At 39.8% G+C, this 23,552-nt stretch overlaps 1 protein-coding gene across 1 annotated transcript; it reads right to left on the bottom strand.

Annotated features, from left to right (window-relative positions):
- Nucleotides 1–2: 2 nt before the first annotated feature.
- On the bottom strand, nucleotides 3–23,512 carry MYCFIDRAFT_178999 (uncharacterized protein; the record flags this gene model as incomplete). Its single annotated transcript, XM_007932970.1, has 18 exons — nucleotides 3–82; nucleotides 114–264; nucleotides 308–369; nucleotides 434–581; nucleotides 616–797; nucleotides 826–841; nucleotides 869–2,390; nucleotides 2,420–2,471; nucleotides 2,505–2,616; nucleotides 2,652–2,904; nucleotides 2,949–3,033; nucleotides 6,619–6,678; nucleotides 6,737–6,958; nucleotides 6,987–7,335; nucleotides 7,359–7,407; nucleotides 7,458–7,507; nucleotides 16,634–16,639; nucleotides 23,507–23,512. The coding sequence occupies 18 exons, from the start codon at nucleotides 23,510–23,512 to the stop codon at nucleotides 3–5; spliced, it is 3,405 nt and encodes a 1,134-aa protein (XP_007931161.1).
- Between the last annotated feature and the right edge of the window lie 40 nt (nucleotides 23,513–23,552).

Genomic DNA, 23,552 nt, shown 5'->3' with positions numbered 1-23,552 from the left:
CATTAGGAGCCAGCGTGTTGGGTAGGGCCTAGAAACAGAATCGATCTCATCTCATCCCTCTCCTCGCGATCCTTGTCGTTAGCTGTGAGTGAAGCAAGGCCAATGCATTTCACCGTCTTTGCATTCCCGGCTAAGCGACGCGGCATGTGCCAACGGCTTGGTACTATTCCACTGCGAAGCTTGGTCCGAATCTTCCAAATCTTTGGAAGACGGTGGTTCGGAGTTCCTCGCGCGTAGCGGAAATCTCATTGTACAGCAGGCTCCCTGGAAGGCAATTTGAAGTAGGAGCGCAAGGAGGAGGACATACATGGATGCCACCTCTTATGTAAGCAATGCTTGGCATTGCCGAGAGGGGAACTACGACACCTTCTCAATATGTTTTGCTTAGATAGCTGTTTAAGGAGATCTATGTCCCTTGTTCGATCTTGATCACTGCTTTCGGTACATTCGGGGGTCATTTGTCTTGGAATCCACGGAGTATTTCTTCTGCTCTTTACACCACCCCGTCTGCGGACGATGACCCCGAACTTTGTATCAGTATTGCGAGCAATAGGGATTATCTGGAGTGCGTCATGTCCTGGCTGCGAATTCCGCGTGAAAAAAATCCAAGAGAACAATGCTGTGTGAGGGCACGGACGGGAATTTGTGGGTAAGGTTGAGGGTACGGTAGGAAGCAATTTTATATAGTGGAAAATTGACGGGGAGAAGAGTGGAGGGTTGGAAAGCAGGAGGTTTTGTATTCAAGAAGACAGATATTTGAGGAAGCATAGGGAACACGAGGGATTGGAGTTTGATGACTTACTTACCTGCACTGACTTACCTAACCGCTGAAAGCAAGCCCCTATTGCCTCGCAGCAATCGGCAGCACGCCAATCGTGCGATCAAAGTCCATGACAGCAAGCACCCTCTCCATGGCAGCTTTCAAATCCGGACTCAGGCCAAAATCCTGTTGAGTCAGCGCCAACCATTCGTGAAGTTTGGAATTCTTCGGCATTCGCTGATCCCAAAACTCCCGTACCTTCTGGGCACTCGGATCATCAACCTTCTGAACGAAGTAAACCAACATATTTTGGTCTATGACGTAAAGATTACCGGGCATGAGGGCTTGGAGTAAGTCCCAAGGATTCCAGGTGAGATCGTCAGCTCTGAGAGATCCGAAATGGCGAGGGAAGTGCAGGGCTGCTCGGCCGAATTGGGGGACGATGTCTTGCCAGTAGGAGTTTTGAAAGACGCAGGAGATGTGGAGGAAGGAGGTGGTCCAGGAGATTCGAGCGGGGGGTAACTTCGCGTGACATGCGCAGGAGGCGCCAGATTCGCGGTACATGTCGATGACGTCCTTGTCGGGCCAATCCAGGAGGATGAGACGGTAGTTGACTCGCGAGGTAATGTTGTTGTGAGCGTAGTATGGGATGTCGCCGTATTCCGGTCCGAAGAAGGTTTCGAGGTCGAGAACGCCGCCAAAGAGGTACTTCTCGATTTCGAAGCCGATCTCGTTGGATTGGGAGTCACCGATGAAGGTGTTGGGGAATGGTTGAGGCATGCCGGAATTGGCTAGTGCTGCGGCGTGGGCAAGTTCGTGGACGACGGTGGTCGCGACGCGAAAACAGAGAATTTGGAAGTTGATCACGTCTTCTGCTTCTGTTGTCGCATTGATTTCGTTGAGATATTCCTGGCTGATGATGATGTCTGCTCCGCGACCGGGCATTGTGGCAAGTGTGCGTAATGATGCTCTCGTCTCACCACTGACGCCTTCGCCTATTTCGCCGAAGGTGATGGTGAGTGCCTGCGCGAGCTCTTCCAATTTGGCAATGGTGTCCCATTTCTCTGCATCTGTTAGTGTTTCCTTGGGAGCTGGACATGCTTCTGATGGATAGACGACGGGTGTACTTACTAAGAGAGCATGCCAGAATGGGAGTGCCAGATGTATGAGGCGTGTCATGAAGTTCAGCGCGAGCGGTGGGAGCTTCCCGCTGTGCCACAGGGAATTCAAAAGAGAGGTCAGAGGCTGAACGTTCCCTAGGTCTCCAAGCGGCAGGTTGAAGAGCTTCTCTTGGAACCTGTACCTGTCCGGTTGCATACCGTCCAGCTGAAAGAATGGAAAGAATTGCTGAGAGCTAGGCTGCCCCTCGGATGTTGGGTGTCCAAAGTTGAAAGGCTGGGGAGTGCCTGTAGGCATTGTTGATTGGGGTTGGTTCTGCATGTCGTCAGTTCGCAATGCTGACCGGCAGCAGAGATTGTGATCGAAGGAAATGCAAAGTCCGAAATTGATGCCTTGCATCTGTCTCAGCGCTTGACCGGCTCCAGGACAGTGGTGATCGAAGAGAGTGCAAAGTTCCGAAATTGGTGGCTTGTTTCTGTCAGCGGTTGAATGTCTCCAGGACAGTGGTTGACTGAGGTAAGCACAATTTGAACTCTGCACGGGATGCGATACAGCAAGGGGAGAAACGAGAGCAAAGGTCTTGCTCCTATACCTATAAGAGTAAGAAGTGCACTAGGTAGCGCACTTGAGACAATCGCATTGAAGCTGACGAAGCATTGTGCGAAAGACCAAAGGGAGAGCCTTTGTCTAGGCGTAAGTGAACAGAACAAGAGCATTGTTGAAGTCCAATCTTTGTCCTGGTCGCATCGACAGTGAGGGCCTGGGGGAGCACAGATGAAGGCGATAGTGTCTTCGAATGCGCTCTGCGAAGAAATAGCCATGGCATTCGAGCAGTGATCAGGAACAGCAGGGATGAGTGCATTGTGACTGTGGGCGCCGGCAACGACGGTGGCATGGCGATCAGGCGAGACCGATGTACGGTATTGTCGGTGGCTTGGCGGGCAGTGTTCATACCATTTTCATGTGCGGCTGTAGATGTGTGTTTTGAAGGTTGTAGAGAAATGTCGCCGATGCCATAACAGCGGCTCCGGCCCGCAAAGGTGCGAGCCTAGTCTTCCCGGGCGGACACGGACACGGACACGGACCCAAATCAAATACCGCATGCACGGTGCACATAAGAATGGACCCACATACCGTCAGCCTGCCGCAACGGACTCGGTAAGATCTCAATGTCCGTCCGTCTACTGTATTTGTTTAGAAAGCGTAACCTCGCTATCGCTACGCGTTGTCGTTACTAGGTCGATAGTATATAGGTAGGTTTATACGACTTTTTAGCGATTTCCGCTAGTATTAAGTCGTCCGGTCGTACGAGCTCGTACGGCATTAGTTTAATAATAAATTAAGTAGAATTAACACTGTTTTAATAGCTCCGCATGCTTGTTTAATAGGTATTAGGTATAATATTAAAAATAAAGCTAAAGTTTGTTAAGAGATTAGTAATATAGCCAAATTCGAGGTATTGTTAGCAGTTCTTGCTAATTTAATAACGCTAATATATATTAGAGGGCGGCAATATATAAGGCATGCCGCCTAAGACCTATATCGCACTTAGAAGACTATTTTGCTACTTATTTAAGTGCGATAATATAGTATAGAATGCCGGCGGAGTCGCTATTAGCATATGCTAGCTATAAGTTACCTCTATAGCGGTATATAAAGCCGGCGGTATAGGCAATAGCATAGAGAACGCGCCTATACTTACTAGAACCTCTAGCCGCGGCTTAGGACTAAATACACGCGTATTTAAGTAAGCGTTTAGTGCTACTAGCGCTAGTAGTATTCGTTTTAGTATATGTTCCTTCTCCGGCTCTTTCTGCGACCTCTTATACTTCTTTATCGCGTCCTACGGCGCCTTACTCGAAGTATTAAAATAACGCGATAATACGCCTTGTTTAAGCGCTTATTATAATAGTTTAGGCTTCTACGAAGGGATAACTTGTCGATTAGGTCGTTATTAATTAAACGCGCGTATCTATAAAGCAGTAAATTAGCGCCTTATATCGTTGCCGGCCTTATAGAAGATGCGGACGGCGTTAGCAATATAAGAAGCTCTCGCTAGATCGTCGTCTTCGAGGCCTTATTTGTCGCATTATCGCTCGAGTTAGAAGATTATCTTATAATAGTTAGTTATTGTCTCTCTTATCTCGAGCTAGTAACTATAATTAGGCGCTATTGCCGGCGCCGAGTCGTCCTTCTAACGTAGAGCGCGCGCCTCGTATATCTTATAAACCTCGAGTACGCGACTATTAAACATATCGATCTAGTACTACTAGTAACGTTATTTAATAACGACGCGATAAAGAGTAATATAATAGTACTAGAGGCAGGCGCAAAGTATATAATATTAGTAGAAGAATTTGTAGTTATACGTTAGCTAACTAGCCTCGTCGCAATTTGCGAGGGCGACTAGGTTATAGAATACCGTAGTATCGCTCGCTTCGATAATCTTAGCGCTAATTTTACGCTATATAGGCTACGGAAGCTATAGAAGGTATATTCTTAGCTTATCGTCGTCGCTACGAGCGAGAGAGTATATATTTACTACCTACTAGCGCTCGACGAGGTAAGAGCGTAGGTCCTTATTAGTAACTTCTTAGAAGACGTATATTATAACGCCGAGAAGCGTAAAGTCTACTACTATTAGCGACTTATAGTCTAATTTAATATAACCGTAGAAGCTCTCGTTTATATTAGTTGTCTTATTCTACTTAACTATCGGCGGTATATCGACGACGCAATAGTAGTTTGCCTATAGAGCAATGTCCTTACTAAAGTCGACCTCTAAATAGAGCCTATTCTTACTATAATCGCCGTTACGAGGCAGGTCGTTAATAGCGGCTTAGAGCGACTCTTTCGCGCCTTCGAGCGACCTACGATAGATTATAGCGGCTTTAAGGTATTAGCGCGTCTTTATATAGTCTTTACTACCGAAGCGACGGTCGATAGTACGCTAAACGTATACGTAGCAAAGGAGGTGTTTAGTAGAAGGAAACGCTAGTCGAATAGCGCGTCGCTTAGCTACCGAGTCGTCGGTTAGGATATAGATTAGTATCTACCTACTCTAGTAGTATATTGTACGTAGAAACGTAGCGATAATATCGCCGTCGTCTATAGGTAATAGTATATAAGCGACTATACGCGACATGCTATATTTGTCCTTAATTATAATAGTATAGAGGTACTAACTAAGATAATTAGTCTTATGCGTCGCGTCTATAAAAGCGATTACTTAATACTTCCGGAGTAGGTCTAGGCTACTTTTAAACGCGTAAATAATGCCGTATATTAATTAATCGTCGCAATGCCTTTTAACTAATACTATCTCGCATTTGTAACCTTCTAAAGTAATAAATTAGTAATTGTTATAATAGAAAACTAAGAATTAAAACAAAGGAATCCTACGGAATCTAGGAAATCCGGATTCGGGTTACTAAGGCTCGCTAAAGCTAAGCCGAAGTGTTACTATAGCATCTAAAATGTTTGATTAGCTCGAAGCTAAGGCTCTACGGCGCTACCGCCTTAAGCGAGAACTTCGAGAATTTCGAAGATTTATAAGATTTTAGCTTTTTAGTCCTCTATTCGGAGGACATCGAGCCTAATATCTTCCTCGGTTTCGAGGTCGAGATAAGTAATATTCCGTATCGATCTATTAGTTAATCGGAGTCCGGATACGCGGACCGTCGCTCCCGTACTGCTAATTCTAACCTTACTTTACTAATCTAGATAGGAATATAAACATTAATATACCTTATTTGTACTACTTTATTATATTATCTCGTTATGTTTCCTACGCTAGCGACGCGCCGCCGAGTTTGCTAGACTTATATACTTTCCGGAAAGAGCAGCTAGAGTTTAGCACGTCGTATTTGCGTAAAAACAACCCGCTAGCGGCTTTAAACCTCTTATAAGCGACTAGGTCGTATTATACCTTTAAGGCGCGGTATACCGAAGCCGGTCGATATCTATAGTATATCTTATACCCTACGGTAGTTAGAAGCGCGCTATACTAACGGAAGTTATTAAAATTGTCTAGCGTATAGTTAGTATAGTATTCTTTACGACTAACGCGCTAAATGCGGTATCCGATAATCTTAACCTCCTTTATCTTCTTATTCTCGCTATAGATACTAACAACCTTTATAGTTATAGGACACGTACGCGCCGGCTCTATCTTCCGCTCTATCTTCTTTATATACTAGCTCGTCGACTTATTTGCCTTCTAATCTTCCTTCTTTCGAAAGCGATACGCGTAACGCGTAGTTTCCGTACTATTACGCTCGATATATAACGCTTTATCTACTACCTAAATGTTATCGATATATAGCTTTAATAGATACTATTCCTTTACCGATAAAGTAAACGAGTTGCGCGCGTTACTAAGTATATATCGCTAGCGCTAGTATTTAAGGTTATCGACGGTAGGAAGAGCGGCGAATGTCGAGTTCTCGAGTAGTTTAAGGATATAGGATTTCGTATTACGCCGAGGACCTTCTTCGGAGGAAGAATTACTAGATTCCTTACTAGATTCGTCGATTTCGTCCTCTTCCGACGCGTCCGCGGTATCGTCGTCGCTCTCGAGCGCGAAATCGCCCTAGGCGGCTTCCGCTAGCGTATCCTCCGCCGGCGGCGGTAACGGATTTAATAAAGAGGTAGACATATCGAGTAGTAGGGTAACGAGATCGATAAGTGCTAACAAAATTAGTAACAACAAACGATTACTAAACCTAGGGCAGCGACACGGAAAGCAGCGATCAAAACAAAGAACGCGTCGCGCGGAGGAGGTGTCGGCCGGACCTTCACTCACTCACCGACGCCGTGCGCACGTGCCTATTACGCATGCGGTATTTGATTTGGCACCACGGACACAGGTCCATTCACACTGCACAACGACGATCACGAGGATACTGTAGACGGGTGGGCGAGAGCGGTATATGCTGATGAGCTGCAGCGTGTCCTTGCGATACCCTGCCTCCCGACTTGTTGGGCGGGCATGATGCATGCGCGCGACAGTCTCCAAGCTACCGCGCAATTCGCAGCACTGCGCATGAACACGTTCCTGAACGATTGGTGGTGGTTCGGCTTGCGCCTGCTGCAAGGATTGTGCAACGCGATGGTGTCTGTGTTGGCATTATTTGGCAGAATGATGATGATGGCATTGAGCGAAAAATCAAGACTGCCGAGTGTGCGCGGCAGAGGCGGAGGCGGTGTCCTATCGTACTAGCGCTTGCCAGGCCTGCAGAGATAGAATAGCCTGAGGCGTGGAGCGACCATCCAAGTCGCAGGCGGGAGGCACGAGGAGGGGCGGTGATAGGGCGGGGAGCGATGGTGATGGGGAGGTGGCGGCGTCGTGCCTGGCGCGAAGATCGAGTGCCGACGGGCAGCGGGCGGGCGGGCGGCTTGAAGGTGCCGGTGCCGGTGTTAGGGTGGTGTACAGGTGCATACTGCACTGCATTATTCTTTCGTGGTGTCAAGTTTCAACGTCGTCGGCGCTGCGCTGCCTCGTAATGCTGTCATCAATAATGTCAATGCTTGGCCGTCCGGACGGCAGCCGCTAGTTCTAAGTTAGCGCTAGCGCAACCTTCTCACATCCTCTCGCAATGTTGCCAGAGAAATCTGCGGTTGACTACGCTAAAAGCGGAGTTAACCAACGTCCGTATAGCCGAGTCTGTACGTAACCGTATATATAGTTAGCCGTAAATTAGCGCCTACGTATCTACTTTCCTACTAATCGACTAATTCTTTCCCTTCCCTTTCCTTCTACTATACGAATGCCCGCTTCTTAGACTATATAGATTACGAGCACCGAACAAAACTACTATCTAAAGCACCGACCAAAGCTATAGAGACTCTATTAACCTTTCTTCCCTATATATAGGAAGATTATAAATATAAATATTCTAATAAGCTTATCTCGTATACCGAGTCTATTAACGAGCGCGTATATATAAGTATATAGATATACATATCCTTTAGCTTACCGAGATATAGGCCTCTAATGTCTTTATATTAGGAATGCTTGCGGAAGAAGATCGCATCGCCTTAGAGGCTATAGAAGATAAGCAGCTAGAAAGCAACATTATAGGCTTAGCTATAGCTAATAGTATGCCTATACTTTCTAATAAGACTTAGCTACTTCCTCGACCCGGGCCTACCCTTATTACAAATGCTATATATGCCCCGCTTTCTATTAAGTATATCGAATATATTACTACGATACTAGAATACCTAAGTAGTTATAACTATAGCTATATATATATCGTTCTACTTACGGATTACTATAACTATACCGATCTTATCCTAGAGAACGTTATAAAGATTCCGGCCGTTCTTAAATATAGAGTATATATAGGCGTATATATTGTTATATATATGCTAATATATATTAGATGCAATATAGGGTAAGGTAGCCCTATTCCTCGAAGGAAACTAAAGCGTCGTACTTTAATAGCGTATCCTATATTCGGGTACGGAAGAATTATAGCGGTATTAAGATATGTCAATATACTTACTTATATCTCCGGGAGGGCGCTACGCACTATCGCCTTACGGACGAGTACCTAAACTAGAGGGTTAATTCTATACCTCCGCTCGTAAGGATATTCGTACTAAGAGGAGAAGAGACGCAATACCGGGTAGAGAACTCACATACGTATATATATCCGTAGTTAGATAGTTTACCGAGTACTAACCTACGGGCATAGGCTTTAGTATATAGCATAAGCAAGATTCCGGTCGAGAAAAGCCTACGACGATTAACGCGAAGATTGTAGTTTAACGTACGAGGAGGCAGAGACGCCTATAAGTAATTAGTTATATATATAGGCATATCTATAGCTAACTGTATAGACGCTAGCTAGTTATTACTAGTACTTACTCGTATGTACTAACTACTATATATACCTACGACTATTATGCTTCCGCTAAGTTATTCTAAAAGAAGGGAAATAGTTAATCGATATACTTAAGGACTTCTTCTAAAATCTACTAGCAGGTCCGACTAACGTTTGTACGGTTATTAAGCCGATAAAGGTAGTTTATACGATATGCCGTAGGTACGTCTAGACCTATAGGCATAGATTAGCTAACACCGCGTAGAAGTCGATTACCTATAAGGGCAGGGTAAGCTCGTTACGTAAGAGTATAAGGTTAAGTTCGATTTTATCGTCCCGCGCGATCCTATAAGGACGCCCTATATAATAATCGTATCTCGGGGCAAATATACGTATATACTACCCCCTCCGACGAAAGTCCCTACTCTTATCGAGGAAGAGCTAAAGGAATTAATTAAGAAGTGTATTTCGCCGGACCTAACAACGGGTATGTATATAGCTATACCTATAGACTTCCGCTTACGTAGTCCTTAGCCCGATTCTAGGTCTATCCGATATTGCAGCAGTTCCTTAATAAAAAAGGGGTACTATTACTTGCTAAGCTCTATATTGCTTTAAACAATACTTCGCGCTTAACCGCGATAATAGTAAAGCTTAAGCATACGGAGTATAGTCACCTTCGCGATATTAACGTAGTAGAATAGGCATACAAATAGCAGAAACTCAACCCGAAGACTATACGTCCTTATCTATAGCTATAGATGCTAATATACGCTAATTTAGTAGCAATATATCTAAGACGTATATATCTCCCCTATAGGCATATAGACAGTAGTATACTTTTATAGGGAATAAGCAGAGATCTTTACGTCTCTCTAGTTATTCGACGTCGATATATCCTATAAACGTATCGCAGGATCTAATATAAACGAGGTTATCTTTACGGTTGAGTTAGGTTAGAATAGAAAGCGTATATATAGGCTAACCTATAGCTATATACCTGCTAACAAGATAGTCTTTACCTTAGCTCGGGTTATCTGCAACGAGAAGAATACTAATCGGATATATTATCTCGTATAGAAGCGCCTATTTACGACCTTAGCGGCTATCGTAGGTATAGGCAGATATAGGTAGGCATATATCTACGGGGATACGGACGGGTAGTACTATATCGCAGTCGATTAGCTCGGGTACTAATATGCTAGTATCTATGCCCTAGCCTATGCCCGTACCTATGCTAACCTATAGGCCTTAGTCTCTACCTACACGAAATCGACCCCCTCTATATAGCGGAGTATTACCTATAGTATATACTTATACTCTATCGTATATACTTTATTAGGAACGTAGACAAGGTTATAAGCAAATAGTGTAGTAGGGTTACTACAAAAGAGCGAGAAGATATACTATCCCTTATCGACGCTCCGAGTAGATAGGAGTACTATACGATTATCGGCATCCTCTAACGTACGTCTATATATATAGCTATAGACATTCGCTAATATATGCAGGGTCCTAGAACAAAGATCTCCGTAACTAGGCGACGAATAAGAAAAACGATGTTATTGCAGCCGCGCTTAACCCCGAGTATACGCTTATAAACAAGGATATATATAGAAGCAGACGGGCGGATACAAATGCTAACGAATAGACGGGATATAAGTTATACTTATTCGGAACCGACCTACCTTTAATAATAGGTATTTCTAGAGCTACGACTATAGATATGCGCGATGTCGATTAGTTCTAGGGTTAGACCGACTACCGCGTAAAGTATACGTTAGTAAATGTCTCTATCTAGTCTAGATACGAGAGGGCACTATAGAAGCAAGGTAAGAGCTACCTATTAGCAGATTTATGCCCGTACTAATGGCCGTAGTTGTAAAGAAGACTAGATATAAACAGGAAAAGGCTATAAGGCTAGCGTACTAAGAGTAGGCCTCTAGCAATCTCTATAAGCATAGGAGTAATAGTAAGGATAAGCGTACTACTAGGGTTAATAATGCGCATCGCGCCGCTAGAGCTTAGGTTAGAACAATTCCTACCCGGAGGACCCTCCTAGAATAGGAAACACGTTTACAATTACGGGATATCGAGCCTAGCCTACCGCTATATCTACGACCGTTACAACGCCTAACCGGAAGTCTAAGCCCTACGCCCGCCCTACGACCGTTACAACGCCTAAGCCTACTACCCGGGATTCGCCTATATATAATCCCTATCCGGGATCCTAAACTAGAGGTTACTAGCCGGCGACGAAAGCGAGCGAGTACGGAAAGTATGCCTCTACCTTTACGCGTTCCTACGCCTAGAGAAAGGGGAAACTAGAGATTAGTTACTAATACCGCTATATTAGGACCTAGCCGCATTAGAACGCCTATAGGTACGCCTATAGATATGTCTCGAGACGGGATTCAACTTTAAGATCAAACCCGAATTGTCCCTAGCTATAACCAGCCGATAATTAGACAGCTAATATAGCTACTAACAATGCCGCTAATACAGCTACTAATAGGACAGCTAATGCAGCTACCGATAGGACAGCTAATACAGCTACCGATAGGACAGCTAATGCAGCTACCGATAGAATAGCTAATGCAGCTACCGATAGGACAGCTAATGCAGCTACCGATAGGATAGCTAATGCAGCTACCGATAGGACAGCTAATGCAGCTACCGATAGGACAGCCAATATAGCCCCTAATAGGACAGCTAATGCAGCTACCGATAGGACAGCTAATACAGCTACCGATAGGACAGCTAATGCAGCCCCTAATAGCTATACTAATGGCCGCGATAATGCCTTCCTTAATGCCTCCGGTTATATAACCTACCTCAATATATCCGCTAATACTAGTAGAGATCGCTAGTTTATAGGCGGAGTATCTACGGGCGCAGCTACGGGTATACGACGAGATAGCTCGCTAGTTAAGAGAGGGTCGGAGATAGCTATATATATAGGTTGTATTAACATCTTTTTGGCATATATTACGTATATAGACATAGTCGAGCATATATATATAGGCATAACTCGAGGGAGAGCCTTATCGTAAGCGCATAGGTATATTCAAAGGGTAGATAAACTAGGCTAAAATTACCCTAATATTAAAATAATATTAAGCCTTTATTACTAAAAGGGAATGCAGGCGCATGCCTAAAGCGTAAGGTATGCGCATACCTATACGCAGCCGTATACAGAATAGAGGTAGTAACTAGAATAATAGTAGTAGAGATAAGTAATATTTGTATTAATATATAACGAGAAAATTTAGAGAGAGAGCGATATCGTAATAACGTAAAATGTAATAGCTATAGAGTATTATTAATAAGTATAGATCTAAAAAAATAAAAAGATCTTTTTAGCTATATATATATAGGGCCTTCTACTATATAGGCAAACAAGTTAAACTATTTACTTTATATTACACTAGCGTAATAATCTTATACTAATATAAAATAATACTAAGCCTTTATTACTAAAACGGAAGAACAGACGCATATCTAGAGCGTAAGATATGTGCATACCTATGTAGTGTCTTATATAGAATAATACGTAAAGGGATAATAAAGTAGGATAAAACTAAGCTTTAACTATAATAGTTATATTAGAGATAATATTTCTATTAATATATATATAACGAGAAAATTTAGAGAGAGAGCGATATTGTAATAACATAAAATATAATAGCTATAGAGTATTATTAATAAGTATAGATCTAAAAAAATAAAAAGATCTTTTTAGCTATATATATATAGGGTCTTCTACTATATAGGCAAACAAGTTAAACTATTTACTTTATATTACACTAGCGTAATAATCTTATACTAATATAAAATAATACTAAGCCTTTATTACTAAAACGGAAGAACAGACGCATATCTATAGCGTGAGATATGTGCATACCTATGTAGTGTCTTATATACAATAATACGTAAAGGGATAATAAAGTAGGATAAAACTAAGCTTTAACTATAATAATTATATTAGAGATAATATCTCTATTAATATATATATAACGAGAAAATTTAGAGAGAGAGCGATATTGTAATAACATAAAATATAATAGCTATAGAGTATTATTAATAAGTATAAATCTAAAAAAATAAAAAGATCTTTTTAGCTATATATATATATAGGGTCTTCTACTATATAGGCAAACAAGTTAAACTATTTACTTTATATTACACTAGCGTAATAATCTTATACTAATATAAAATAATACTAAGCCTTTATTACTAAAACGGAAGAAGGGGCGTATATCTATAGCGTGAGATATGTGCATACCTATGTTGTGTCTCGCATAGAATAGGGAGTGCCTAATCGCTAGTGCATAGGTATACGTAAAGGGATAATAAAGTAGGACAAAACTAAGCTTTAACTATAATAATTATATTACTAAAACGGAGGAACGGATGTATAGCTACAGCGTTGCCTTTGCGCATACCCGAAGGCATCTATATACTAAGAGAGGGGCAGTAACTAGAATAATAGTAGTAGAGATTATATTTCTATTAATATATATAACGAGAAAATTTAGAGGGAGAGAGATATAGTAACAACGTAAATTGTAATAGTATAGAGTATTATTAATAAGTATAAATCTAAAGAAAAATAAAAAGATCTTTTTAGCTATATATATATAGGGTCTTCTGCTGTATAGGTAAACAAGTTAAACTATTTACTTTATATTACACTAGCGTAATAATCTTATACTAATATAAAATAATACTAAGCCTTTATTACTAAAACGGGAGAAGGGGCGCATATCTATAGTAGGAGATATGTGCATACCTATGTGGTGTCTCGCATAGAATAGGGAGTGCCTAATCGCTAGTGCATAGGTATGCGTAAAGGGATAATAAAGTAGGACAAAACTAAGCTTTAACTATAATAATTATATTACTAAAACGGAGGAACGGATGTATAGCTACAGCGTTGCCTTTGCGCATACCCGAAGGCATCTATATGCTAAGAGAGGGGTAGTAACTAGAATAATAGTAGTAGAGATTATATTTCTATTAATATATATAACGAGAAAATTTAGAGGGAGAGAGATATAGTAACAACGCAAATTGTAATAGTATAGAGTATTATTAATAAGTATAAATCTAAAAAAAAATAAAAAGATCTTTTTAGCTATATATATATAGGGTCTTCTACTATATAGGTAAACAAGTTAAACTATTTACTTTATATTACACTAGCGTAATAGTCTTATACTAATATTAAATAATACTAAGCCTTTATTACTAAAACGGAGGAACGGATGCATAGCTATAGTGTTGCCTTTGCGCATACCTAAAGACATTTGTATGCTAGGAGAGGGGCAGTAACTAGAATAATAGTAGTAGAGATTATATTTCTATTAATATATATATAACGAGAAAATTTAGAGAGAGAGAGAGATAGTAACAACGCAAATTATAATAGTATAGAGTATTATTAATATATATAAATAGGAATTAATAAAAAATAGTATAGGGTATTCTACTATATAGGAATACAACTTAAACTATATACTTTGTATATTAAAGAAATAGCAAAGATACGCAGATCTAGAGCATTATTTATGCGTGGATATACGCGAGACATTAGCCAAATATATAGCGCTCCTTCTGTTCGTTCGGTAAAGGGGCTAGCGCCCCGGCAATAGCCGTCCGCTAGGTAAGCAGAGTTATAGGCGTAGATATGTCTATAGTTATGCTAATACATCTTAGCTGCCTGCTATCGCGTCGTTCGAGAGGGTATCGAGTAAATAGAGCTATAGCTAGACGTATAAGTATAGCGATAGCCGTATGTATAAAACTCCCGCTACCCGCCGCTAGCTCGGTCGACGCTAGCTAAAGTACGTCTTAGCGATTAAAGAAGTTGCGGAAAATGGTATAACGTCAGCTATGCCTCTATATACGAGCTATGCTATAAGTAGTAGTATAAACTTCGCTATGCGTATAGGTCGGCGTATAGGTTTGTATATAAATTACTGCATACCAAACGCTATAGGATGTCAATCTATATACTCTTACCGCCGCTAAGCTAAACATTAGCTAGCGCAAAGCCAAATCAACGCGCGAGCTATAGCTATAACCGGTTGTATGCGTATAGCTATCTAATTCCCTAACGAATCCCTCTCCCCGGTACGAGCCCTACGGTACTCTTATCTATACGCGTAGGTATAGCTATAGATTAGAGTACGTATGCCTTTATATTCTCGTAGGTATAGTTACCCTATTTGTAGTCTATACATCCGTTAGTATACTAATAGACTAAAACGGATAGATAGGTATACTCGTCTTCGTACCGGCGGCCTTATAAGTATTGTAGGGTACGGCTATATTAGGGAAGCGCCTTTTAAAGTCGTTATTTGTAAGCGTCCTATTAACCTACGCGCATTAGTATAAGTATAGATAAGGCTAGCCTTATGCTTACCCTGCTAGACTTCGAGGCAAGTATAAGCTCGAATTTGCTATATATATTAGCAGCGACAAGTCTCTATAACTATATCTAAGTATATACCCTTGCTTAGACCTAGAATCTATTTCCTCGTCCTCGTCCTCGTCCTCCGTAGACGACTTAATAACTACGGTCGGGGTCTTAGGACCTTTGGTAGAGGGCTTATCGGTAGCTATATCGGTAGCCTTGCTTTTCGCCTCGTTCTTAGCCTTGTTTTTGGCCTCGTTCTTAGCCTTGCTTTTAGCCTCGTTCTTAGCCTCGCTCTTAGCCTCGTTCTTAGTCTAGTCGCTAGCCGCGTCGCTAGCCTCGTCGCTAGTCTCGTCGCTGCCCTCGTCGCTACCTATATCGGCCTTCTTCGAGGTCGCCTTAGAGGGACCCTTGCTAGATAGGTATTAGAATGCGTATATCTATAATCGTAGACTTACGTATACTCTCGCGCCTCGTCCTCGTACATCTCCTAGAGGCGGTCGTAGAATTCTAAGGCTCGTTAATAGGAATTAATAGGCAAATGTATAGGTATAGCTATACCTATATAGCGCTTTAACTTGTCTTCCGGGGTATAGCGACCGCCGGTATCCCGCTTGCTATCTTCCTTACGTCCCTCTTCGACGACGCCGCTATACTATAAAGGCATAAGTATAAGCAGATCTATTCGGGGACAATATATACCCCGTGCTAAATATGCGTCGCGAGTGTCCTTATATCGCGGTATATTATCTACGCAAGTATTAGTAGAACATATAGGTATGCGCGAAGGCTAGGTTATATATAATATATGCCCTCCTCGTCGTATATATCCTCTAAACTCTTATCACTATAGAGATTAGTGCTATATATAGATATACGTAATAGTATAACTATACCCGTTATCCTCCGTAGCGTCGATAAATCGACTCTAGTTTTTAGCACTAGCCGGCATACGACAAACGACCTTACCTATAAAAAGGCGAACAGCAGGCACTTTCTTCTTTAGGCATGTCTGTATATATAAGTATATAGATAGGAAAGGGCAGAAGAATGCTTACGACGACATCTAGAATTAGTAGAGGGACTAGCTCGCTACTAAGCAGACGCTTTTTGTACTTGCGGTAGCTGCTCTGTTTACGCATTAGTATATAGCGACGTATAGCTACAGGAATATACTTACGCTACCGTTAACGAGCGAGCTCGGGAATACGTAGCCCTTAATATCCTACGGCATAGTCGACTGCTATACGTATAGCTTTGTGCGGATATATATATAAACACTAGAATTGATTCTAGTACTAAGCGGATTAGGAATGCGCATAGGTATATACAGAGGGCTCTAGGTCTAATACGTACGAGTAGTTTATAGTAGAGAAAGAAGAAGAGGGTTCGAGCGCATAGAAAAGCGCAAAGATATCATATCCTTACTTAGCGTAATATATAATCCTAGCATAATAGAATCTTCGTATCCGGGATTGCCGGTCTCCCGATCCGATATGCGCAAACGTATAGCTATGTGTCTGCGCATACACTTAGTATGTCTTATTCGACTCTAATAGAGTACTCTACTATAATCTCGTTATATATAATACTTAAACTAATATACTAGGTATATCTTCGTATGCTTGTAATTAGCCTTCGACTCGTTATCCTACTAATATATACTAGTAATAGTCTATTATAAAAATAGAATAAAACCTTATACTATTAGGAGTACTAAAGAACGTAGAGCTAGCATATTACTAGACGACTTTATAGGAATACTAGTAGTATCTTATAGATAGTAACTTAAAACCTATTAAATAAGCACTAGGAGTATAACTAGTATTCTAATACGAAGGGACCTAAGCTTTATCTACTAGCCTCTAGGCCCGAAGAAAAAGGGTTTCTATATAGGAGAATACAAGGCAACCTAAGGACTATTCTAGTCTATATAGGCTACCTATAGGCTTAAGAGTTACAATTATAACCTTCTAAATATTTTATCTACCTAAGATCTAAGATAGATACCTAGTATATTAATAGCTACTAGACTAAATATAATACTATATAGTAAATTAAATTGAGCTATACCTCGACTAATAGTATATTAATCTGAACTATTGCCTAGTTCTAGCTACATATTTTGCCTCTATAAACGCTTAGATTTATAATAATATTTAACGAGTATCGCAAAGTCTAACGCGAATATAACGTATATACTTAATCCGATAGGCGAGTAGTTACTATTTAGGTATTAACTATTGCTAGCTAGTTATAGCTCCTTATAGTATTAACTATATCTCGACAAATAGTAGGTTAACCTATATAATTAGTATACGGTTAGAGGCCTATATAGCAAATTAAATGTTACTAGTAAATTAGATTTCTAGTAGGTAGTACTAAGCGGAGGCTAATACTCCTACTACTACTACTACTACTATTAGCTATAATAGTATAAGGTTCTATAGGTAGTATAACCTATCGTAGTATATATAGCTATACTTAGTAGTTAGAAGAGTCTACTTATAATTTATACTATAGTATATAGCGCACTATAATAGCACCTCTATTAGAATAATATAGGAATAGTATATTATACTAGGTTAATAAGGGTGTCTGTATTCTAGTAACAAGTCCTAGCGCTATACTAGGGGGAAGAATCCCCTCTTAGAACCCTCTCTTCCGCCTATAGTAGGCCTTTATTAATACTATTCGAATTCTCACAGTATAAAGTATAGGGAGTAAGGTAATTTAGAGTATATCTAGGTTCCTTATTGTGCTATCGCTATATAGGCAACTATTAGTATAGATACTCTATAGGACTAACCGAGAATTCTAACGTATACTAGTAAGACTAACGATAATACTACGATACTATAATAATAAGCAACAACTATACCTCGAAATACGTAAATCCGAATTTAGCGGGTACTATTATACCTTACCGCGTCTAGAAGACAATATATTAATAATAATTATATATAATACCGACGGTTTTAACTTATAATATATAAAATCCGAAAAATTAAGTTTAGCTAAGCGAGTTCCTAGGGTATAGGGAATAGCCTAACGTCCCCTATTTTTAGAGACTATAGGCCCGGTTTGCTATATATGTCTAGGTACTAGGAGGGGCGAGGCAATAACCTAAGTACCTCCCTTAGACCCTTTCGTAGTATTTAACGTAGCTAATATTAATTACAAGTAGTATAATATCCGCTCGTAGTACGATAGTATCGAGCTAGTTAGAATATAGAACCTTATTACGCGGTTCGAACTAGGTACTTTTAACTAAAATATATCTAGAGACCGCCTAGATATCTAAATAACGTATACCGCTTTCCGATTAGAAAGGCAGCGTTAGATTCGTCTTAGATTCGAGATACGTTCTCGACCTATACGAAAGTTTTGTGTTAGATAGAATAAGATTGCGCGGTTCTAACGATATACTTTTTATTAGGTTATATTAAGAGACCGCCGAGAAATTTAATTAAACGTGTTTTACTTTCTAGATAGAAAGCGGCGTTAGATTCGCGCTAGATTCGAGGTACGTCTTCGATCTATATATTAATTTTATTTAGGACTAAGTTGTCTAGTAGTAACGGTATAGTAGTTTCTGTTAATATTATCTTAGTATCTACTAATATATATAAACAAATAATACTTTATCTACCCGTTAGGAAGATAAGGGTAAATTTTAGTAATAGAAGACTACTTAATAGGATGTCCTAGAATTGTTTTAATTTTATAGCCTAATTTACTCTCTTATTAAGCTTATAGTACTACGACGGGCCTAGACGATAGTTTTAGTATAATATTAGAAAAGAATAGGAGAATATTTAAAGAAATATTTAAACTACCTAATACTCTAAATTATACTACTACTTATAAACATCGTCTAAACTAGGGCGCTAGACGAGACTAATACCGTTTATAACGTAGGCTAAAACAAATTCTATCTATACTATAGCTATCTAGGAAGGAGCTTTCCGATTTAGGCGGAGGCTATAAGTACTACGAGGCTACTACTCCTCTATTCGCCTAGTAGTTAACCGGCGTCTACTAGTTAATTTAAACGTTACCGCTAGTGCCTTTTACTAACCTAGACTTCTACTTTAGCTTTAGGCTAACGCGCGTACTAGTAATCTTAACTAGCTTAAAGCTTTCTTTTATATATTAAAGGTCGATACCGCCGATATAAAAGATAGCTAGTAAGAGCTAATTAGAGTTAAGATTAGGACTGTTATCGGCTTTACGAAGGTCGCCGACAAGAATTAGGTCTAGCGTTTAAGTAATACTAACTAGGTTATATTCTGCTTTATCGACCCTATAAATACTATACTACGATAGATTACGGTTAATAATTACTTCCGTTAGTACTACGGAATTGCCCTTACTAGTAGGTACCTAGATCGTCTAGTACTTAACGTCGGTACGTGCGCTAATTACTAATATCTGCCTATAAAGTTATATATAGTCCGTCCTAGCTAGCCTTGTCGACGCCTACTTAGTAGCAACTAGACTTCTAAGATACTTAAATTCGTAGCTAGATTTTTAAATCTTAACGCTATATCTGTTACTAGAACTCCCGGTACTAGACTTAGGAATAGTATATAACTCTTCCGTCTTACTAATCCTAATAGTAATCCTTAGTTAACTTCTATAAGGCTATTTAGCTTCTCGGTAGGTCCTAGTATAATTATAGTATCCGACTATATCCTAGATACTCTTTACGTAAGCTATAGTTCGAATTCGAAACCTATTACGCCGTAGAAGGGCTCCTAGAACTTATAGGGCGTTAAGTTTACTAGACCTAGAAAATCTAATAGGTAGTCGTTTCTAATTATTAACCGTAAAGGCAATCGAGGCAATACGCTATATAGGGACCTAGGTAATCTTAAAACTTGATTAATAGAGTTAAAAAGTATATAAAGTTATATAGTATTAGTATAGGCTAGCGTATTAAGCCTACGTAGGAAATCTTACTAGAGACCCTTACTACTATATAGAATCGCGACTTTAGTAACCGCTCGCTACGTTATATAATACTAATATCTTCGCGATAGCGGCCTAGGAGAGTATAGGTATTAGGTTCCTCATTGTATTTATTCCGGAAGCCGATAAGTAGTTATACGCTCGTATTAAATAATTTAGTAATATTAAATTTAGTATATATACTATCTACTCTCTAGGATCGAAGCTTTAGAAGCCTATTAGATAGGGCATATATATTAGTAATCTAGTACTTAAGTTTAACGTAAAGGGTAGTAGCGTAGCGTACTATATACTAAATGCCTTTAGTAGTAAACTGCTTAATAACGAGATAATACTACTATTTAGTATTAATATTACCTACCCGTCGCTAGGCTCCTCGAAGGTACGCTATTAATAGCTACGCTTATTACTAGCGTTAATAAGTATGTACTCTAATAGCTAGGCTCGATCTGTATATAGGATAGCCGCTAAGAAATAGCTAATAGGCTCGAAGAAACGGTAATTAAGCGTCTAAATTTGTAGTATAAGAAGAATAGCTCTCTACTAAACAAAGTTATTATTTACCGGAATAGCGTCTCGGAAGGCTAGTATAAACTAGTCCTATAGATAGAACTACCGTCTTTCGAAAAGGCCTTTACGAAGCTCTACGGTAGTAAGGAGAAGTGGCCGAAGATGACTGTTATTATCGATAGTAAGCGTTGTTATACTCGATTCTGCCCGACTCGTAAGTAAGCTCTTTAGTTTTGTATTCGTAGAGATAATATACTTAGTAATAACTATAGCCTTGTGTGCCCTTTTAGTATAGGAGTACTAGCTCTAGGCCTACGGCGTTATTCGCCTTAGCTTTAGTTAACTACGGTATAATTACAACGGGGACGAAAACTGTATATTATATCTACTAAGAAGTATAACGGGATACTATAAAAAATAGGGAAGCTAGGTAGCGGTACCTAAAGTAGTATAGAACTCGTACGAGTCGAGACTAGACCCCGTAGTAGTTTGGGTTAGTTTAGTTTAGTTTAGTTTGCTAAGCTAAAGATCTAGTTTGGTTTAGGTTAGTTTGCTAAGCAACTGTAGGAGTAGCTAGTTCGAACTATAGAATTTATCGGTTTCTAAGAAGTGTAAGAATGTATACGTAACTCGAAGCAAGCCCTTTATAAGACACGAGAGTATAGCCGGCAGCGTAGCCGGCATTTTTTAGTTATAGGAAGGTACTTATATAACCCTAAATCTATAGATAATTAGCTAAGGGCACTAACTAATTAAGAGCATATATATATACAAGCTATTATAGGTTAGTTTAGAAACTACACTTATTAGGTATAAATTTTATCCTTTCGCTCGCTATTTGATTCCCTAACTACTCGGTAGAATATTATTATCTATATCTAGGTAGAACTTATCGATTTCCCTAGAAGCCCTCTTTAAGAAGTTCTAACACTTTCCTACTAAACTATTCTCTAATATTAAGTAATAGGATAGCTCTTCCCTCGGTATCGGTATAGTATATAAAAGAGCTATAAAATAGCTCTATACTACGTTCTACTAGTTACTCGCTATACTAAGGCCGAATGCTAGTTCGTTCCTTAGAACTCTTAGTTATTTAGTAGATATAAAGGGTAGGGTAGGTAGTAACTTCGTATTATATAAGGATATAGAGGCTGCTATAGAGGAGTCCTTTAACCTATAGAAGATAGTAAAAGATATAGAGGCAGCTATAGGTCTAGGTATCTAGTTAAATTTCTAGTAGGTAGAGTATAAGGATATTTAGAGTAAGTATTAGGTAGAGTTGCGAAGGCAGGTATATAATATAGTCTAGAAAACAGGGATAATGCCTATAACTATAAGTATTAGGCTCTTTAACCTTCCTTCTTTTTCCCTATTTTCTTTTTATAAAAATATAAACTAATACAAATTAACTAAAATATCTATCTTCTTCTAGTTCTTTAAAAGACCTAGTAGCGTAGCTATTAGCGTAGCCGGTAGCGTAGCCGGCGTTTTTACTCCTTAGTACTAACGGGATTTTTAAAGACTTCTATTCCGTACGGCTAATAAAGTATACTATACTATATATATATTATATATATATATATATATATATATATATATATACTTAGGGAGTATTTAGAGCGCGGTATATAGCGCCGTATAACAGCGGCTTATTTCGTATATAGAAAACGATTATAGATAACACTAAGAACATTCTTCCTACTATAATATCTATCCTACCTAGTAGTACTATTTCGAATATAGACATTCTAGCCTTTTAGAATCTAATTGAGGGCTTTAAAATCTTATCTATAATCGTAATACGCTTCGCGTAGATAGCTATAAGGACAATAGCTAAAATAGTATTAGTATAGTTCGAAAAGAGGTAGAAGAGAAATATATATTCGTAGATACAAATAAGGTAGGCTTCTAAAGCCTCTTAAAGGGTATCTATTATAGAGGCTTAGAAGCGAAGGTCCTATATAATATACTAGGCAATTTTACAAATAAGTCGTTAGAAAGGAGCTTTACGGATTAGGAGTTTAGTATCCTTCTAATATATCCGAATCTAACGAAGGGCTACGGCTAAAGAAGGATTAGTAAAAGAATCGTAAGAATGCCGGCTACGCTACCGGCTACGCTACCGGCTATAGATAGGACTTACTTCCTAGGCGCTATCGACGCTTCGTACGATTATTGCTACTAGTAGTAGAAGCGCTAGTCGTCGTCTTGCCTAGAGCCTTATCTGCCGTCGTCTTACGCGGAGCCTTACTCGCGACGCTCTTTCTAGTGCTAGAGCTGGCGGTAGTAGTAGTAGCCTTCTTGCGTTAATATACTATACTCGTTCTACTACTTCCGGTCTTATTATAATCCGTAGAAGTAGTAGGTCCCTTCGTACGAGTCGTTATAACTTAGTTAAGTAGACTCGGTATTACAAAAGTCGTCGAATTAATAAAGAAAGTACGTTACGAAGGTATACGAAGGCGCGCGCGGAGCGAGGATATTAGTACGGAGGTAGTGGATATAGAGCGTAGAGATATAGGTATCGATACGAAGGTTAAATATAGCGAGAGAGGTAGTATCGCGGTATCGCTAGGTAATAGAGTAAGCGTCGCGCAAGCCTATATTATAGTAACGTTAGAGCAAGAAAAGAAGTTAGATACGGCTAAAAAAGGCAGGTGCGGCAAACTTTGAAATATAGCCGGTATATATAGCCGGTATAGTAATAGGCAAAAGCCTCCTTTTAACAAACACTCGGCGTAATAATAGTATCCTACTATAGTATAGATATTCTTTAGTAATTCCCTTACTAGCTATAGTAATCTTATAAATAACCTAGGCCTATTACTAGGAAATATGAGAAATGTTAGGTAGGCTATACTAAACAAGCTAGTTATTTAGTAGGAAAAGGCCTACCACCATCTCTGTATGCCGGCTACGAGTGCCGGCTATCGCTCTAAAT

Source organism: Pseudocercospora fijiensis, assembly GCF_000340215.1.
Source record: "Pseudocercospora fijiensis CIRAD86 unplaced genomic scaffold MYCFIscaffold_9, whole genome shotgun sequence".
Classification (NCBI taxonomy): domain Eukaryota; kingdom Fungi; phylum Ascomycota; class Dothideomycetes; order Mycosphaerellales; family Mycosphaerellaceae; genus Pseudocercospora; species Pseudocercospora fijiensis.
The sequence above is the reverse complement of the archived record's forward strand: the minus strand, read 5'-3'. Positions and strand labels throughout refer to the sequence as shown.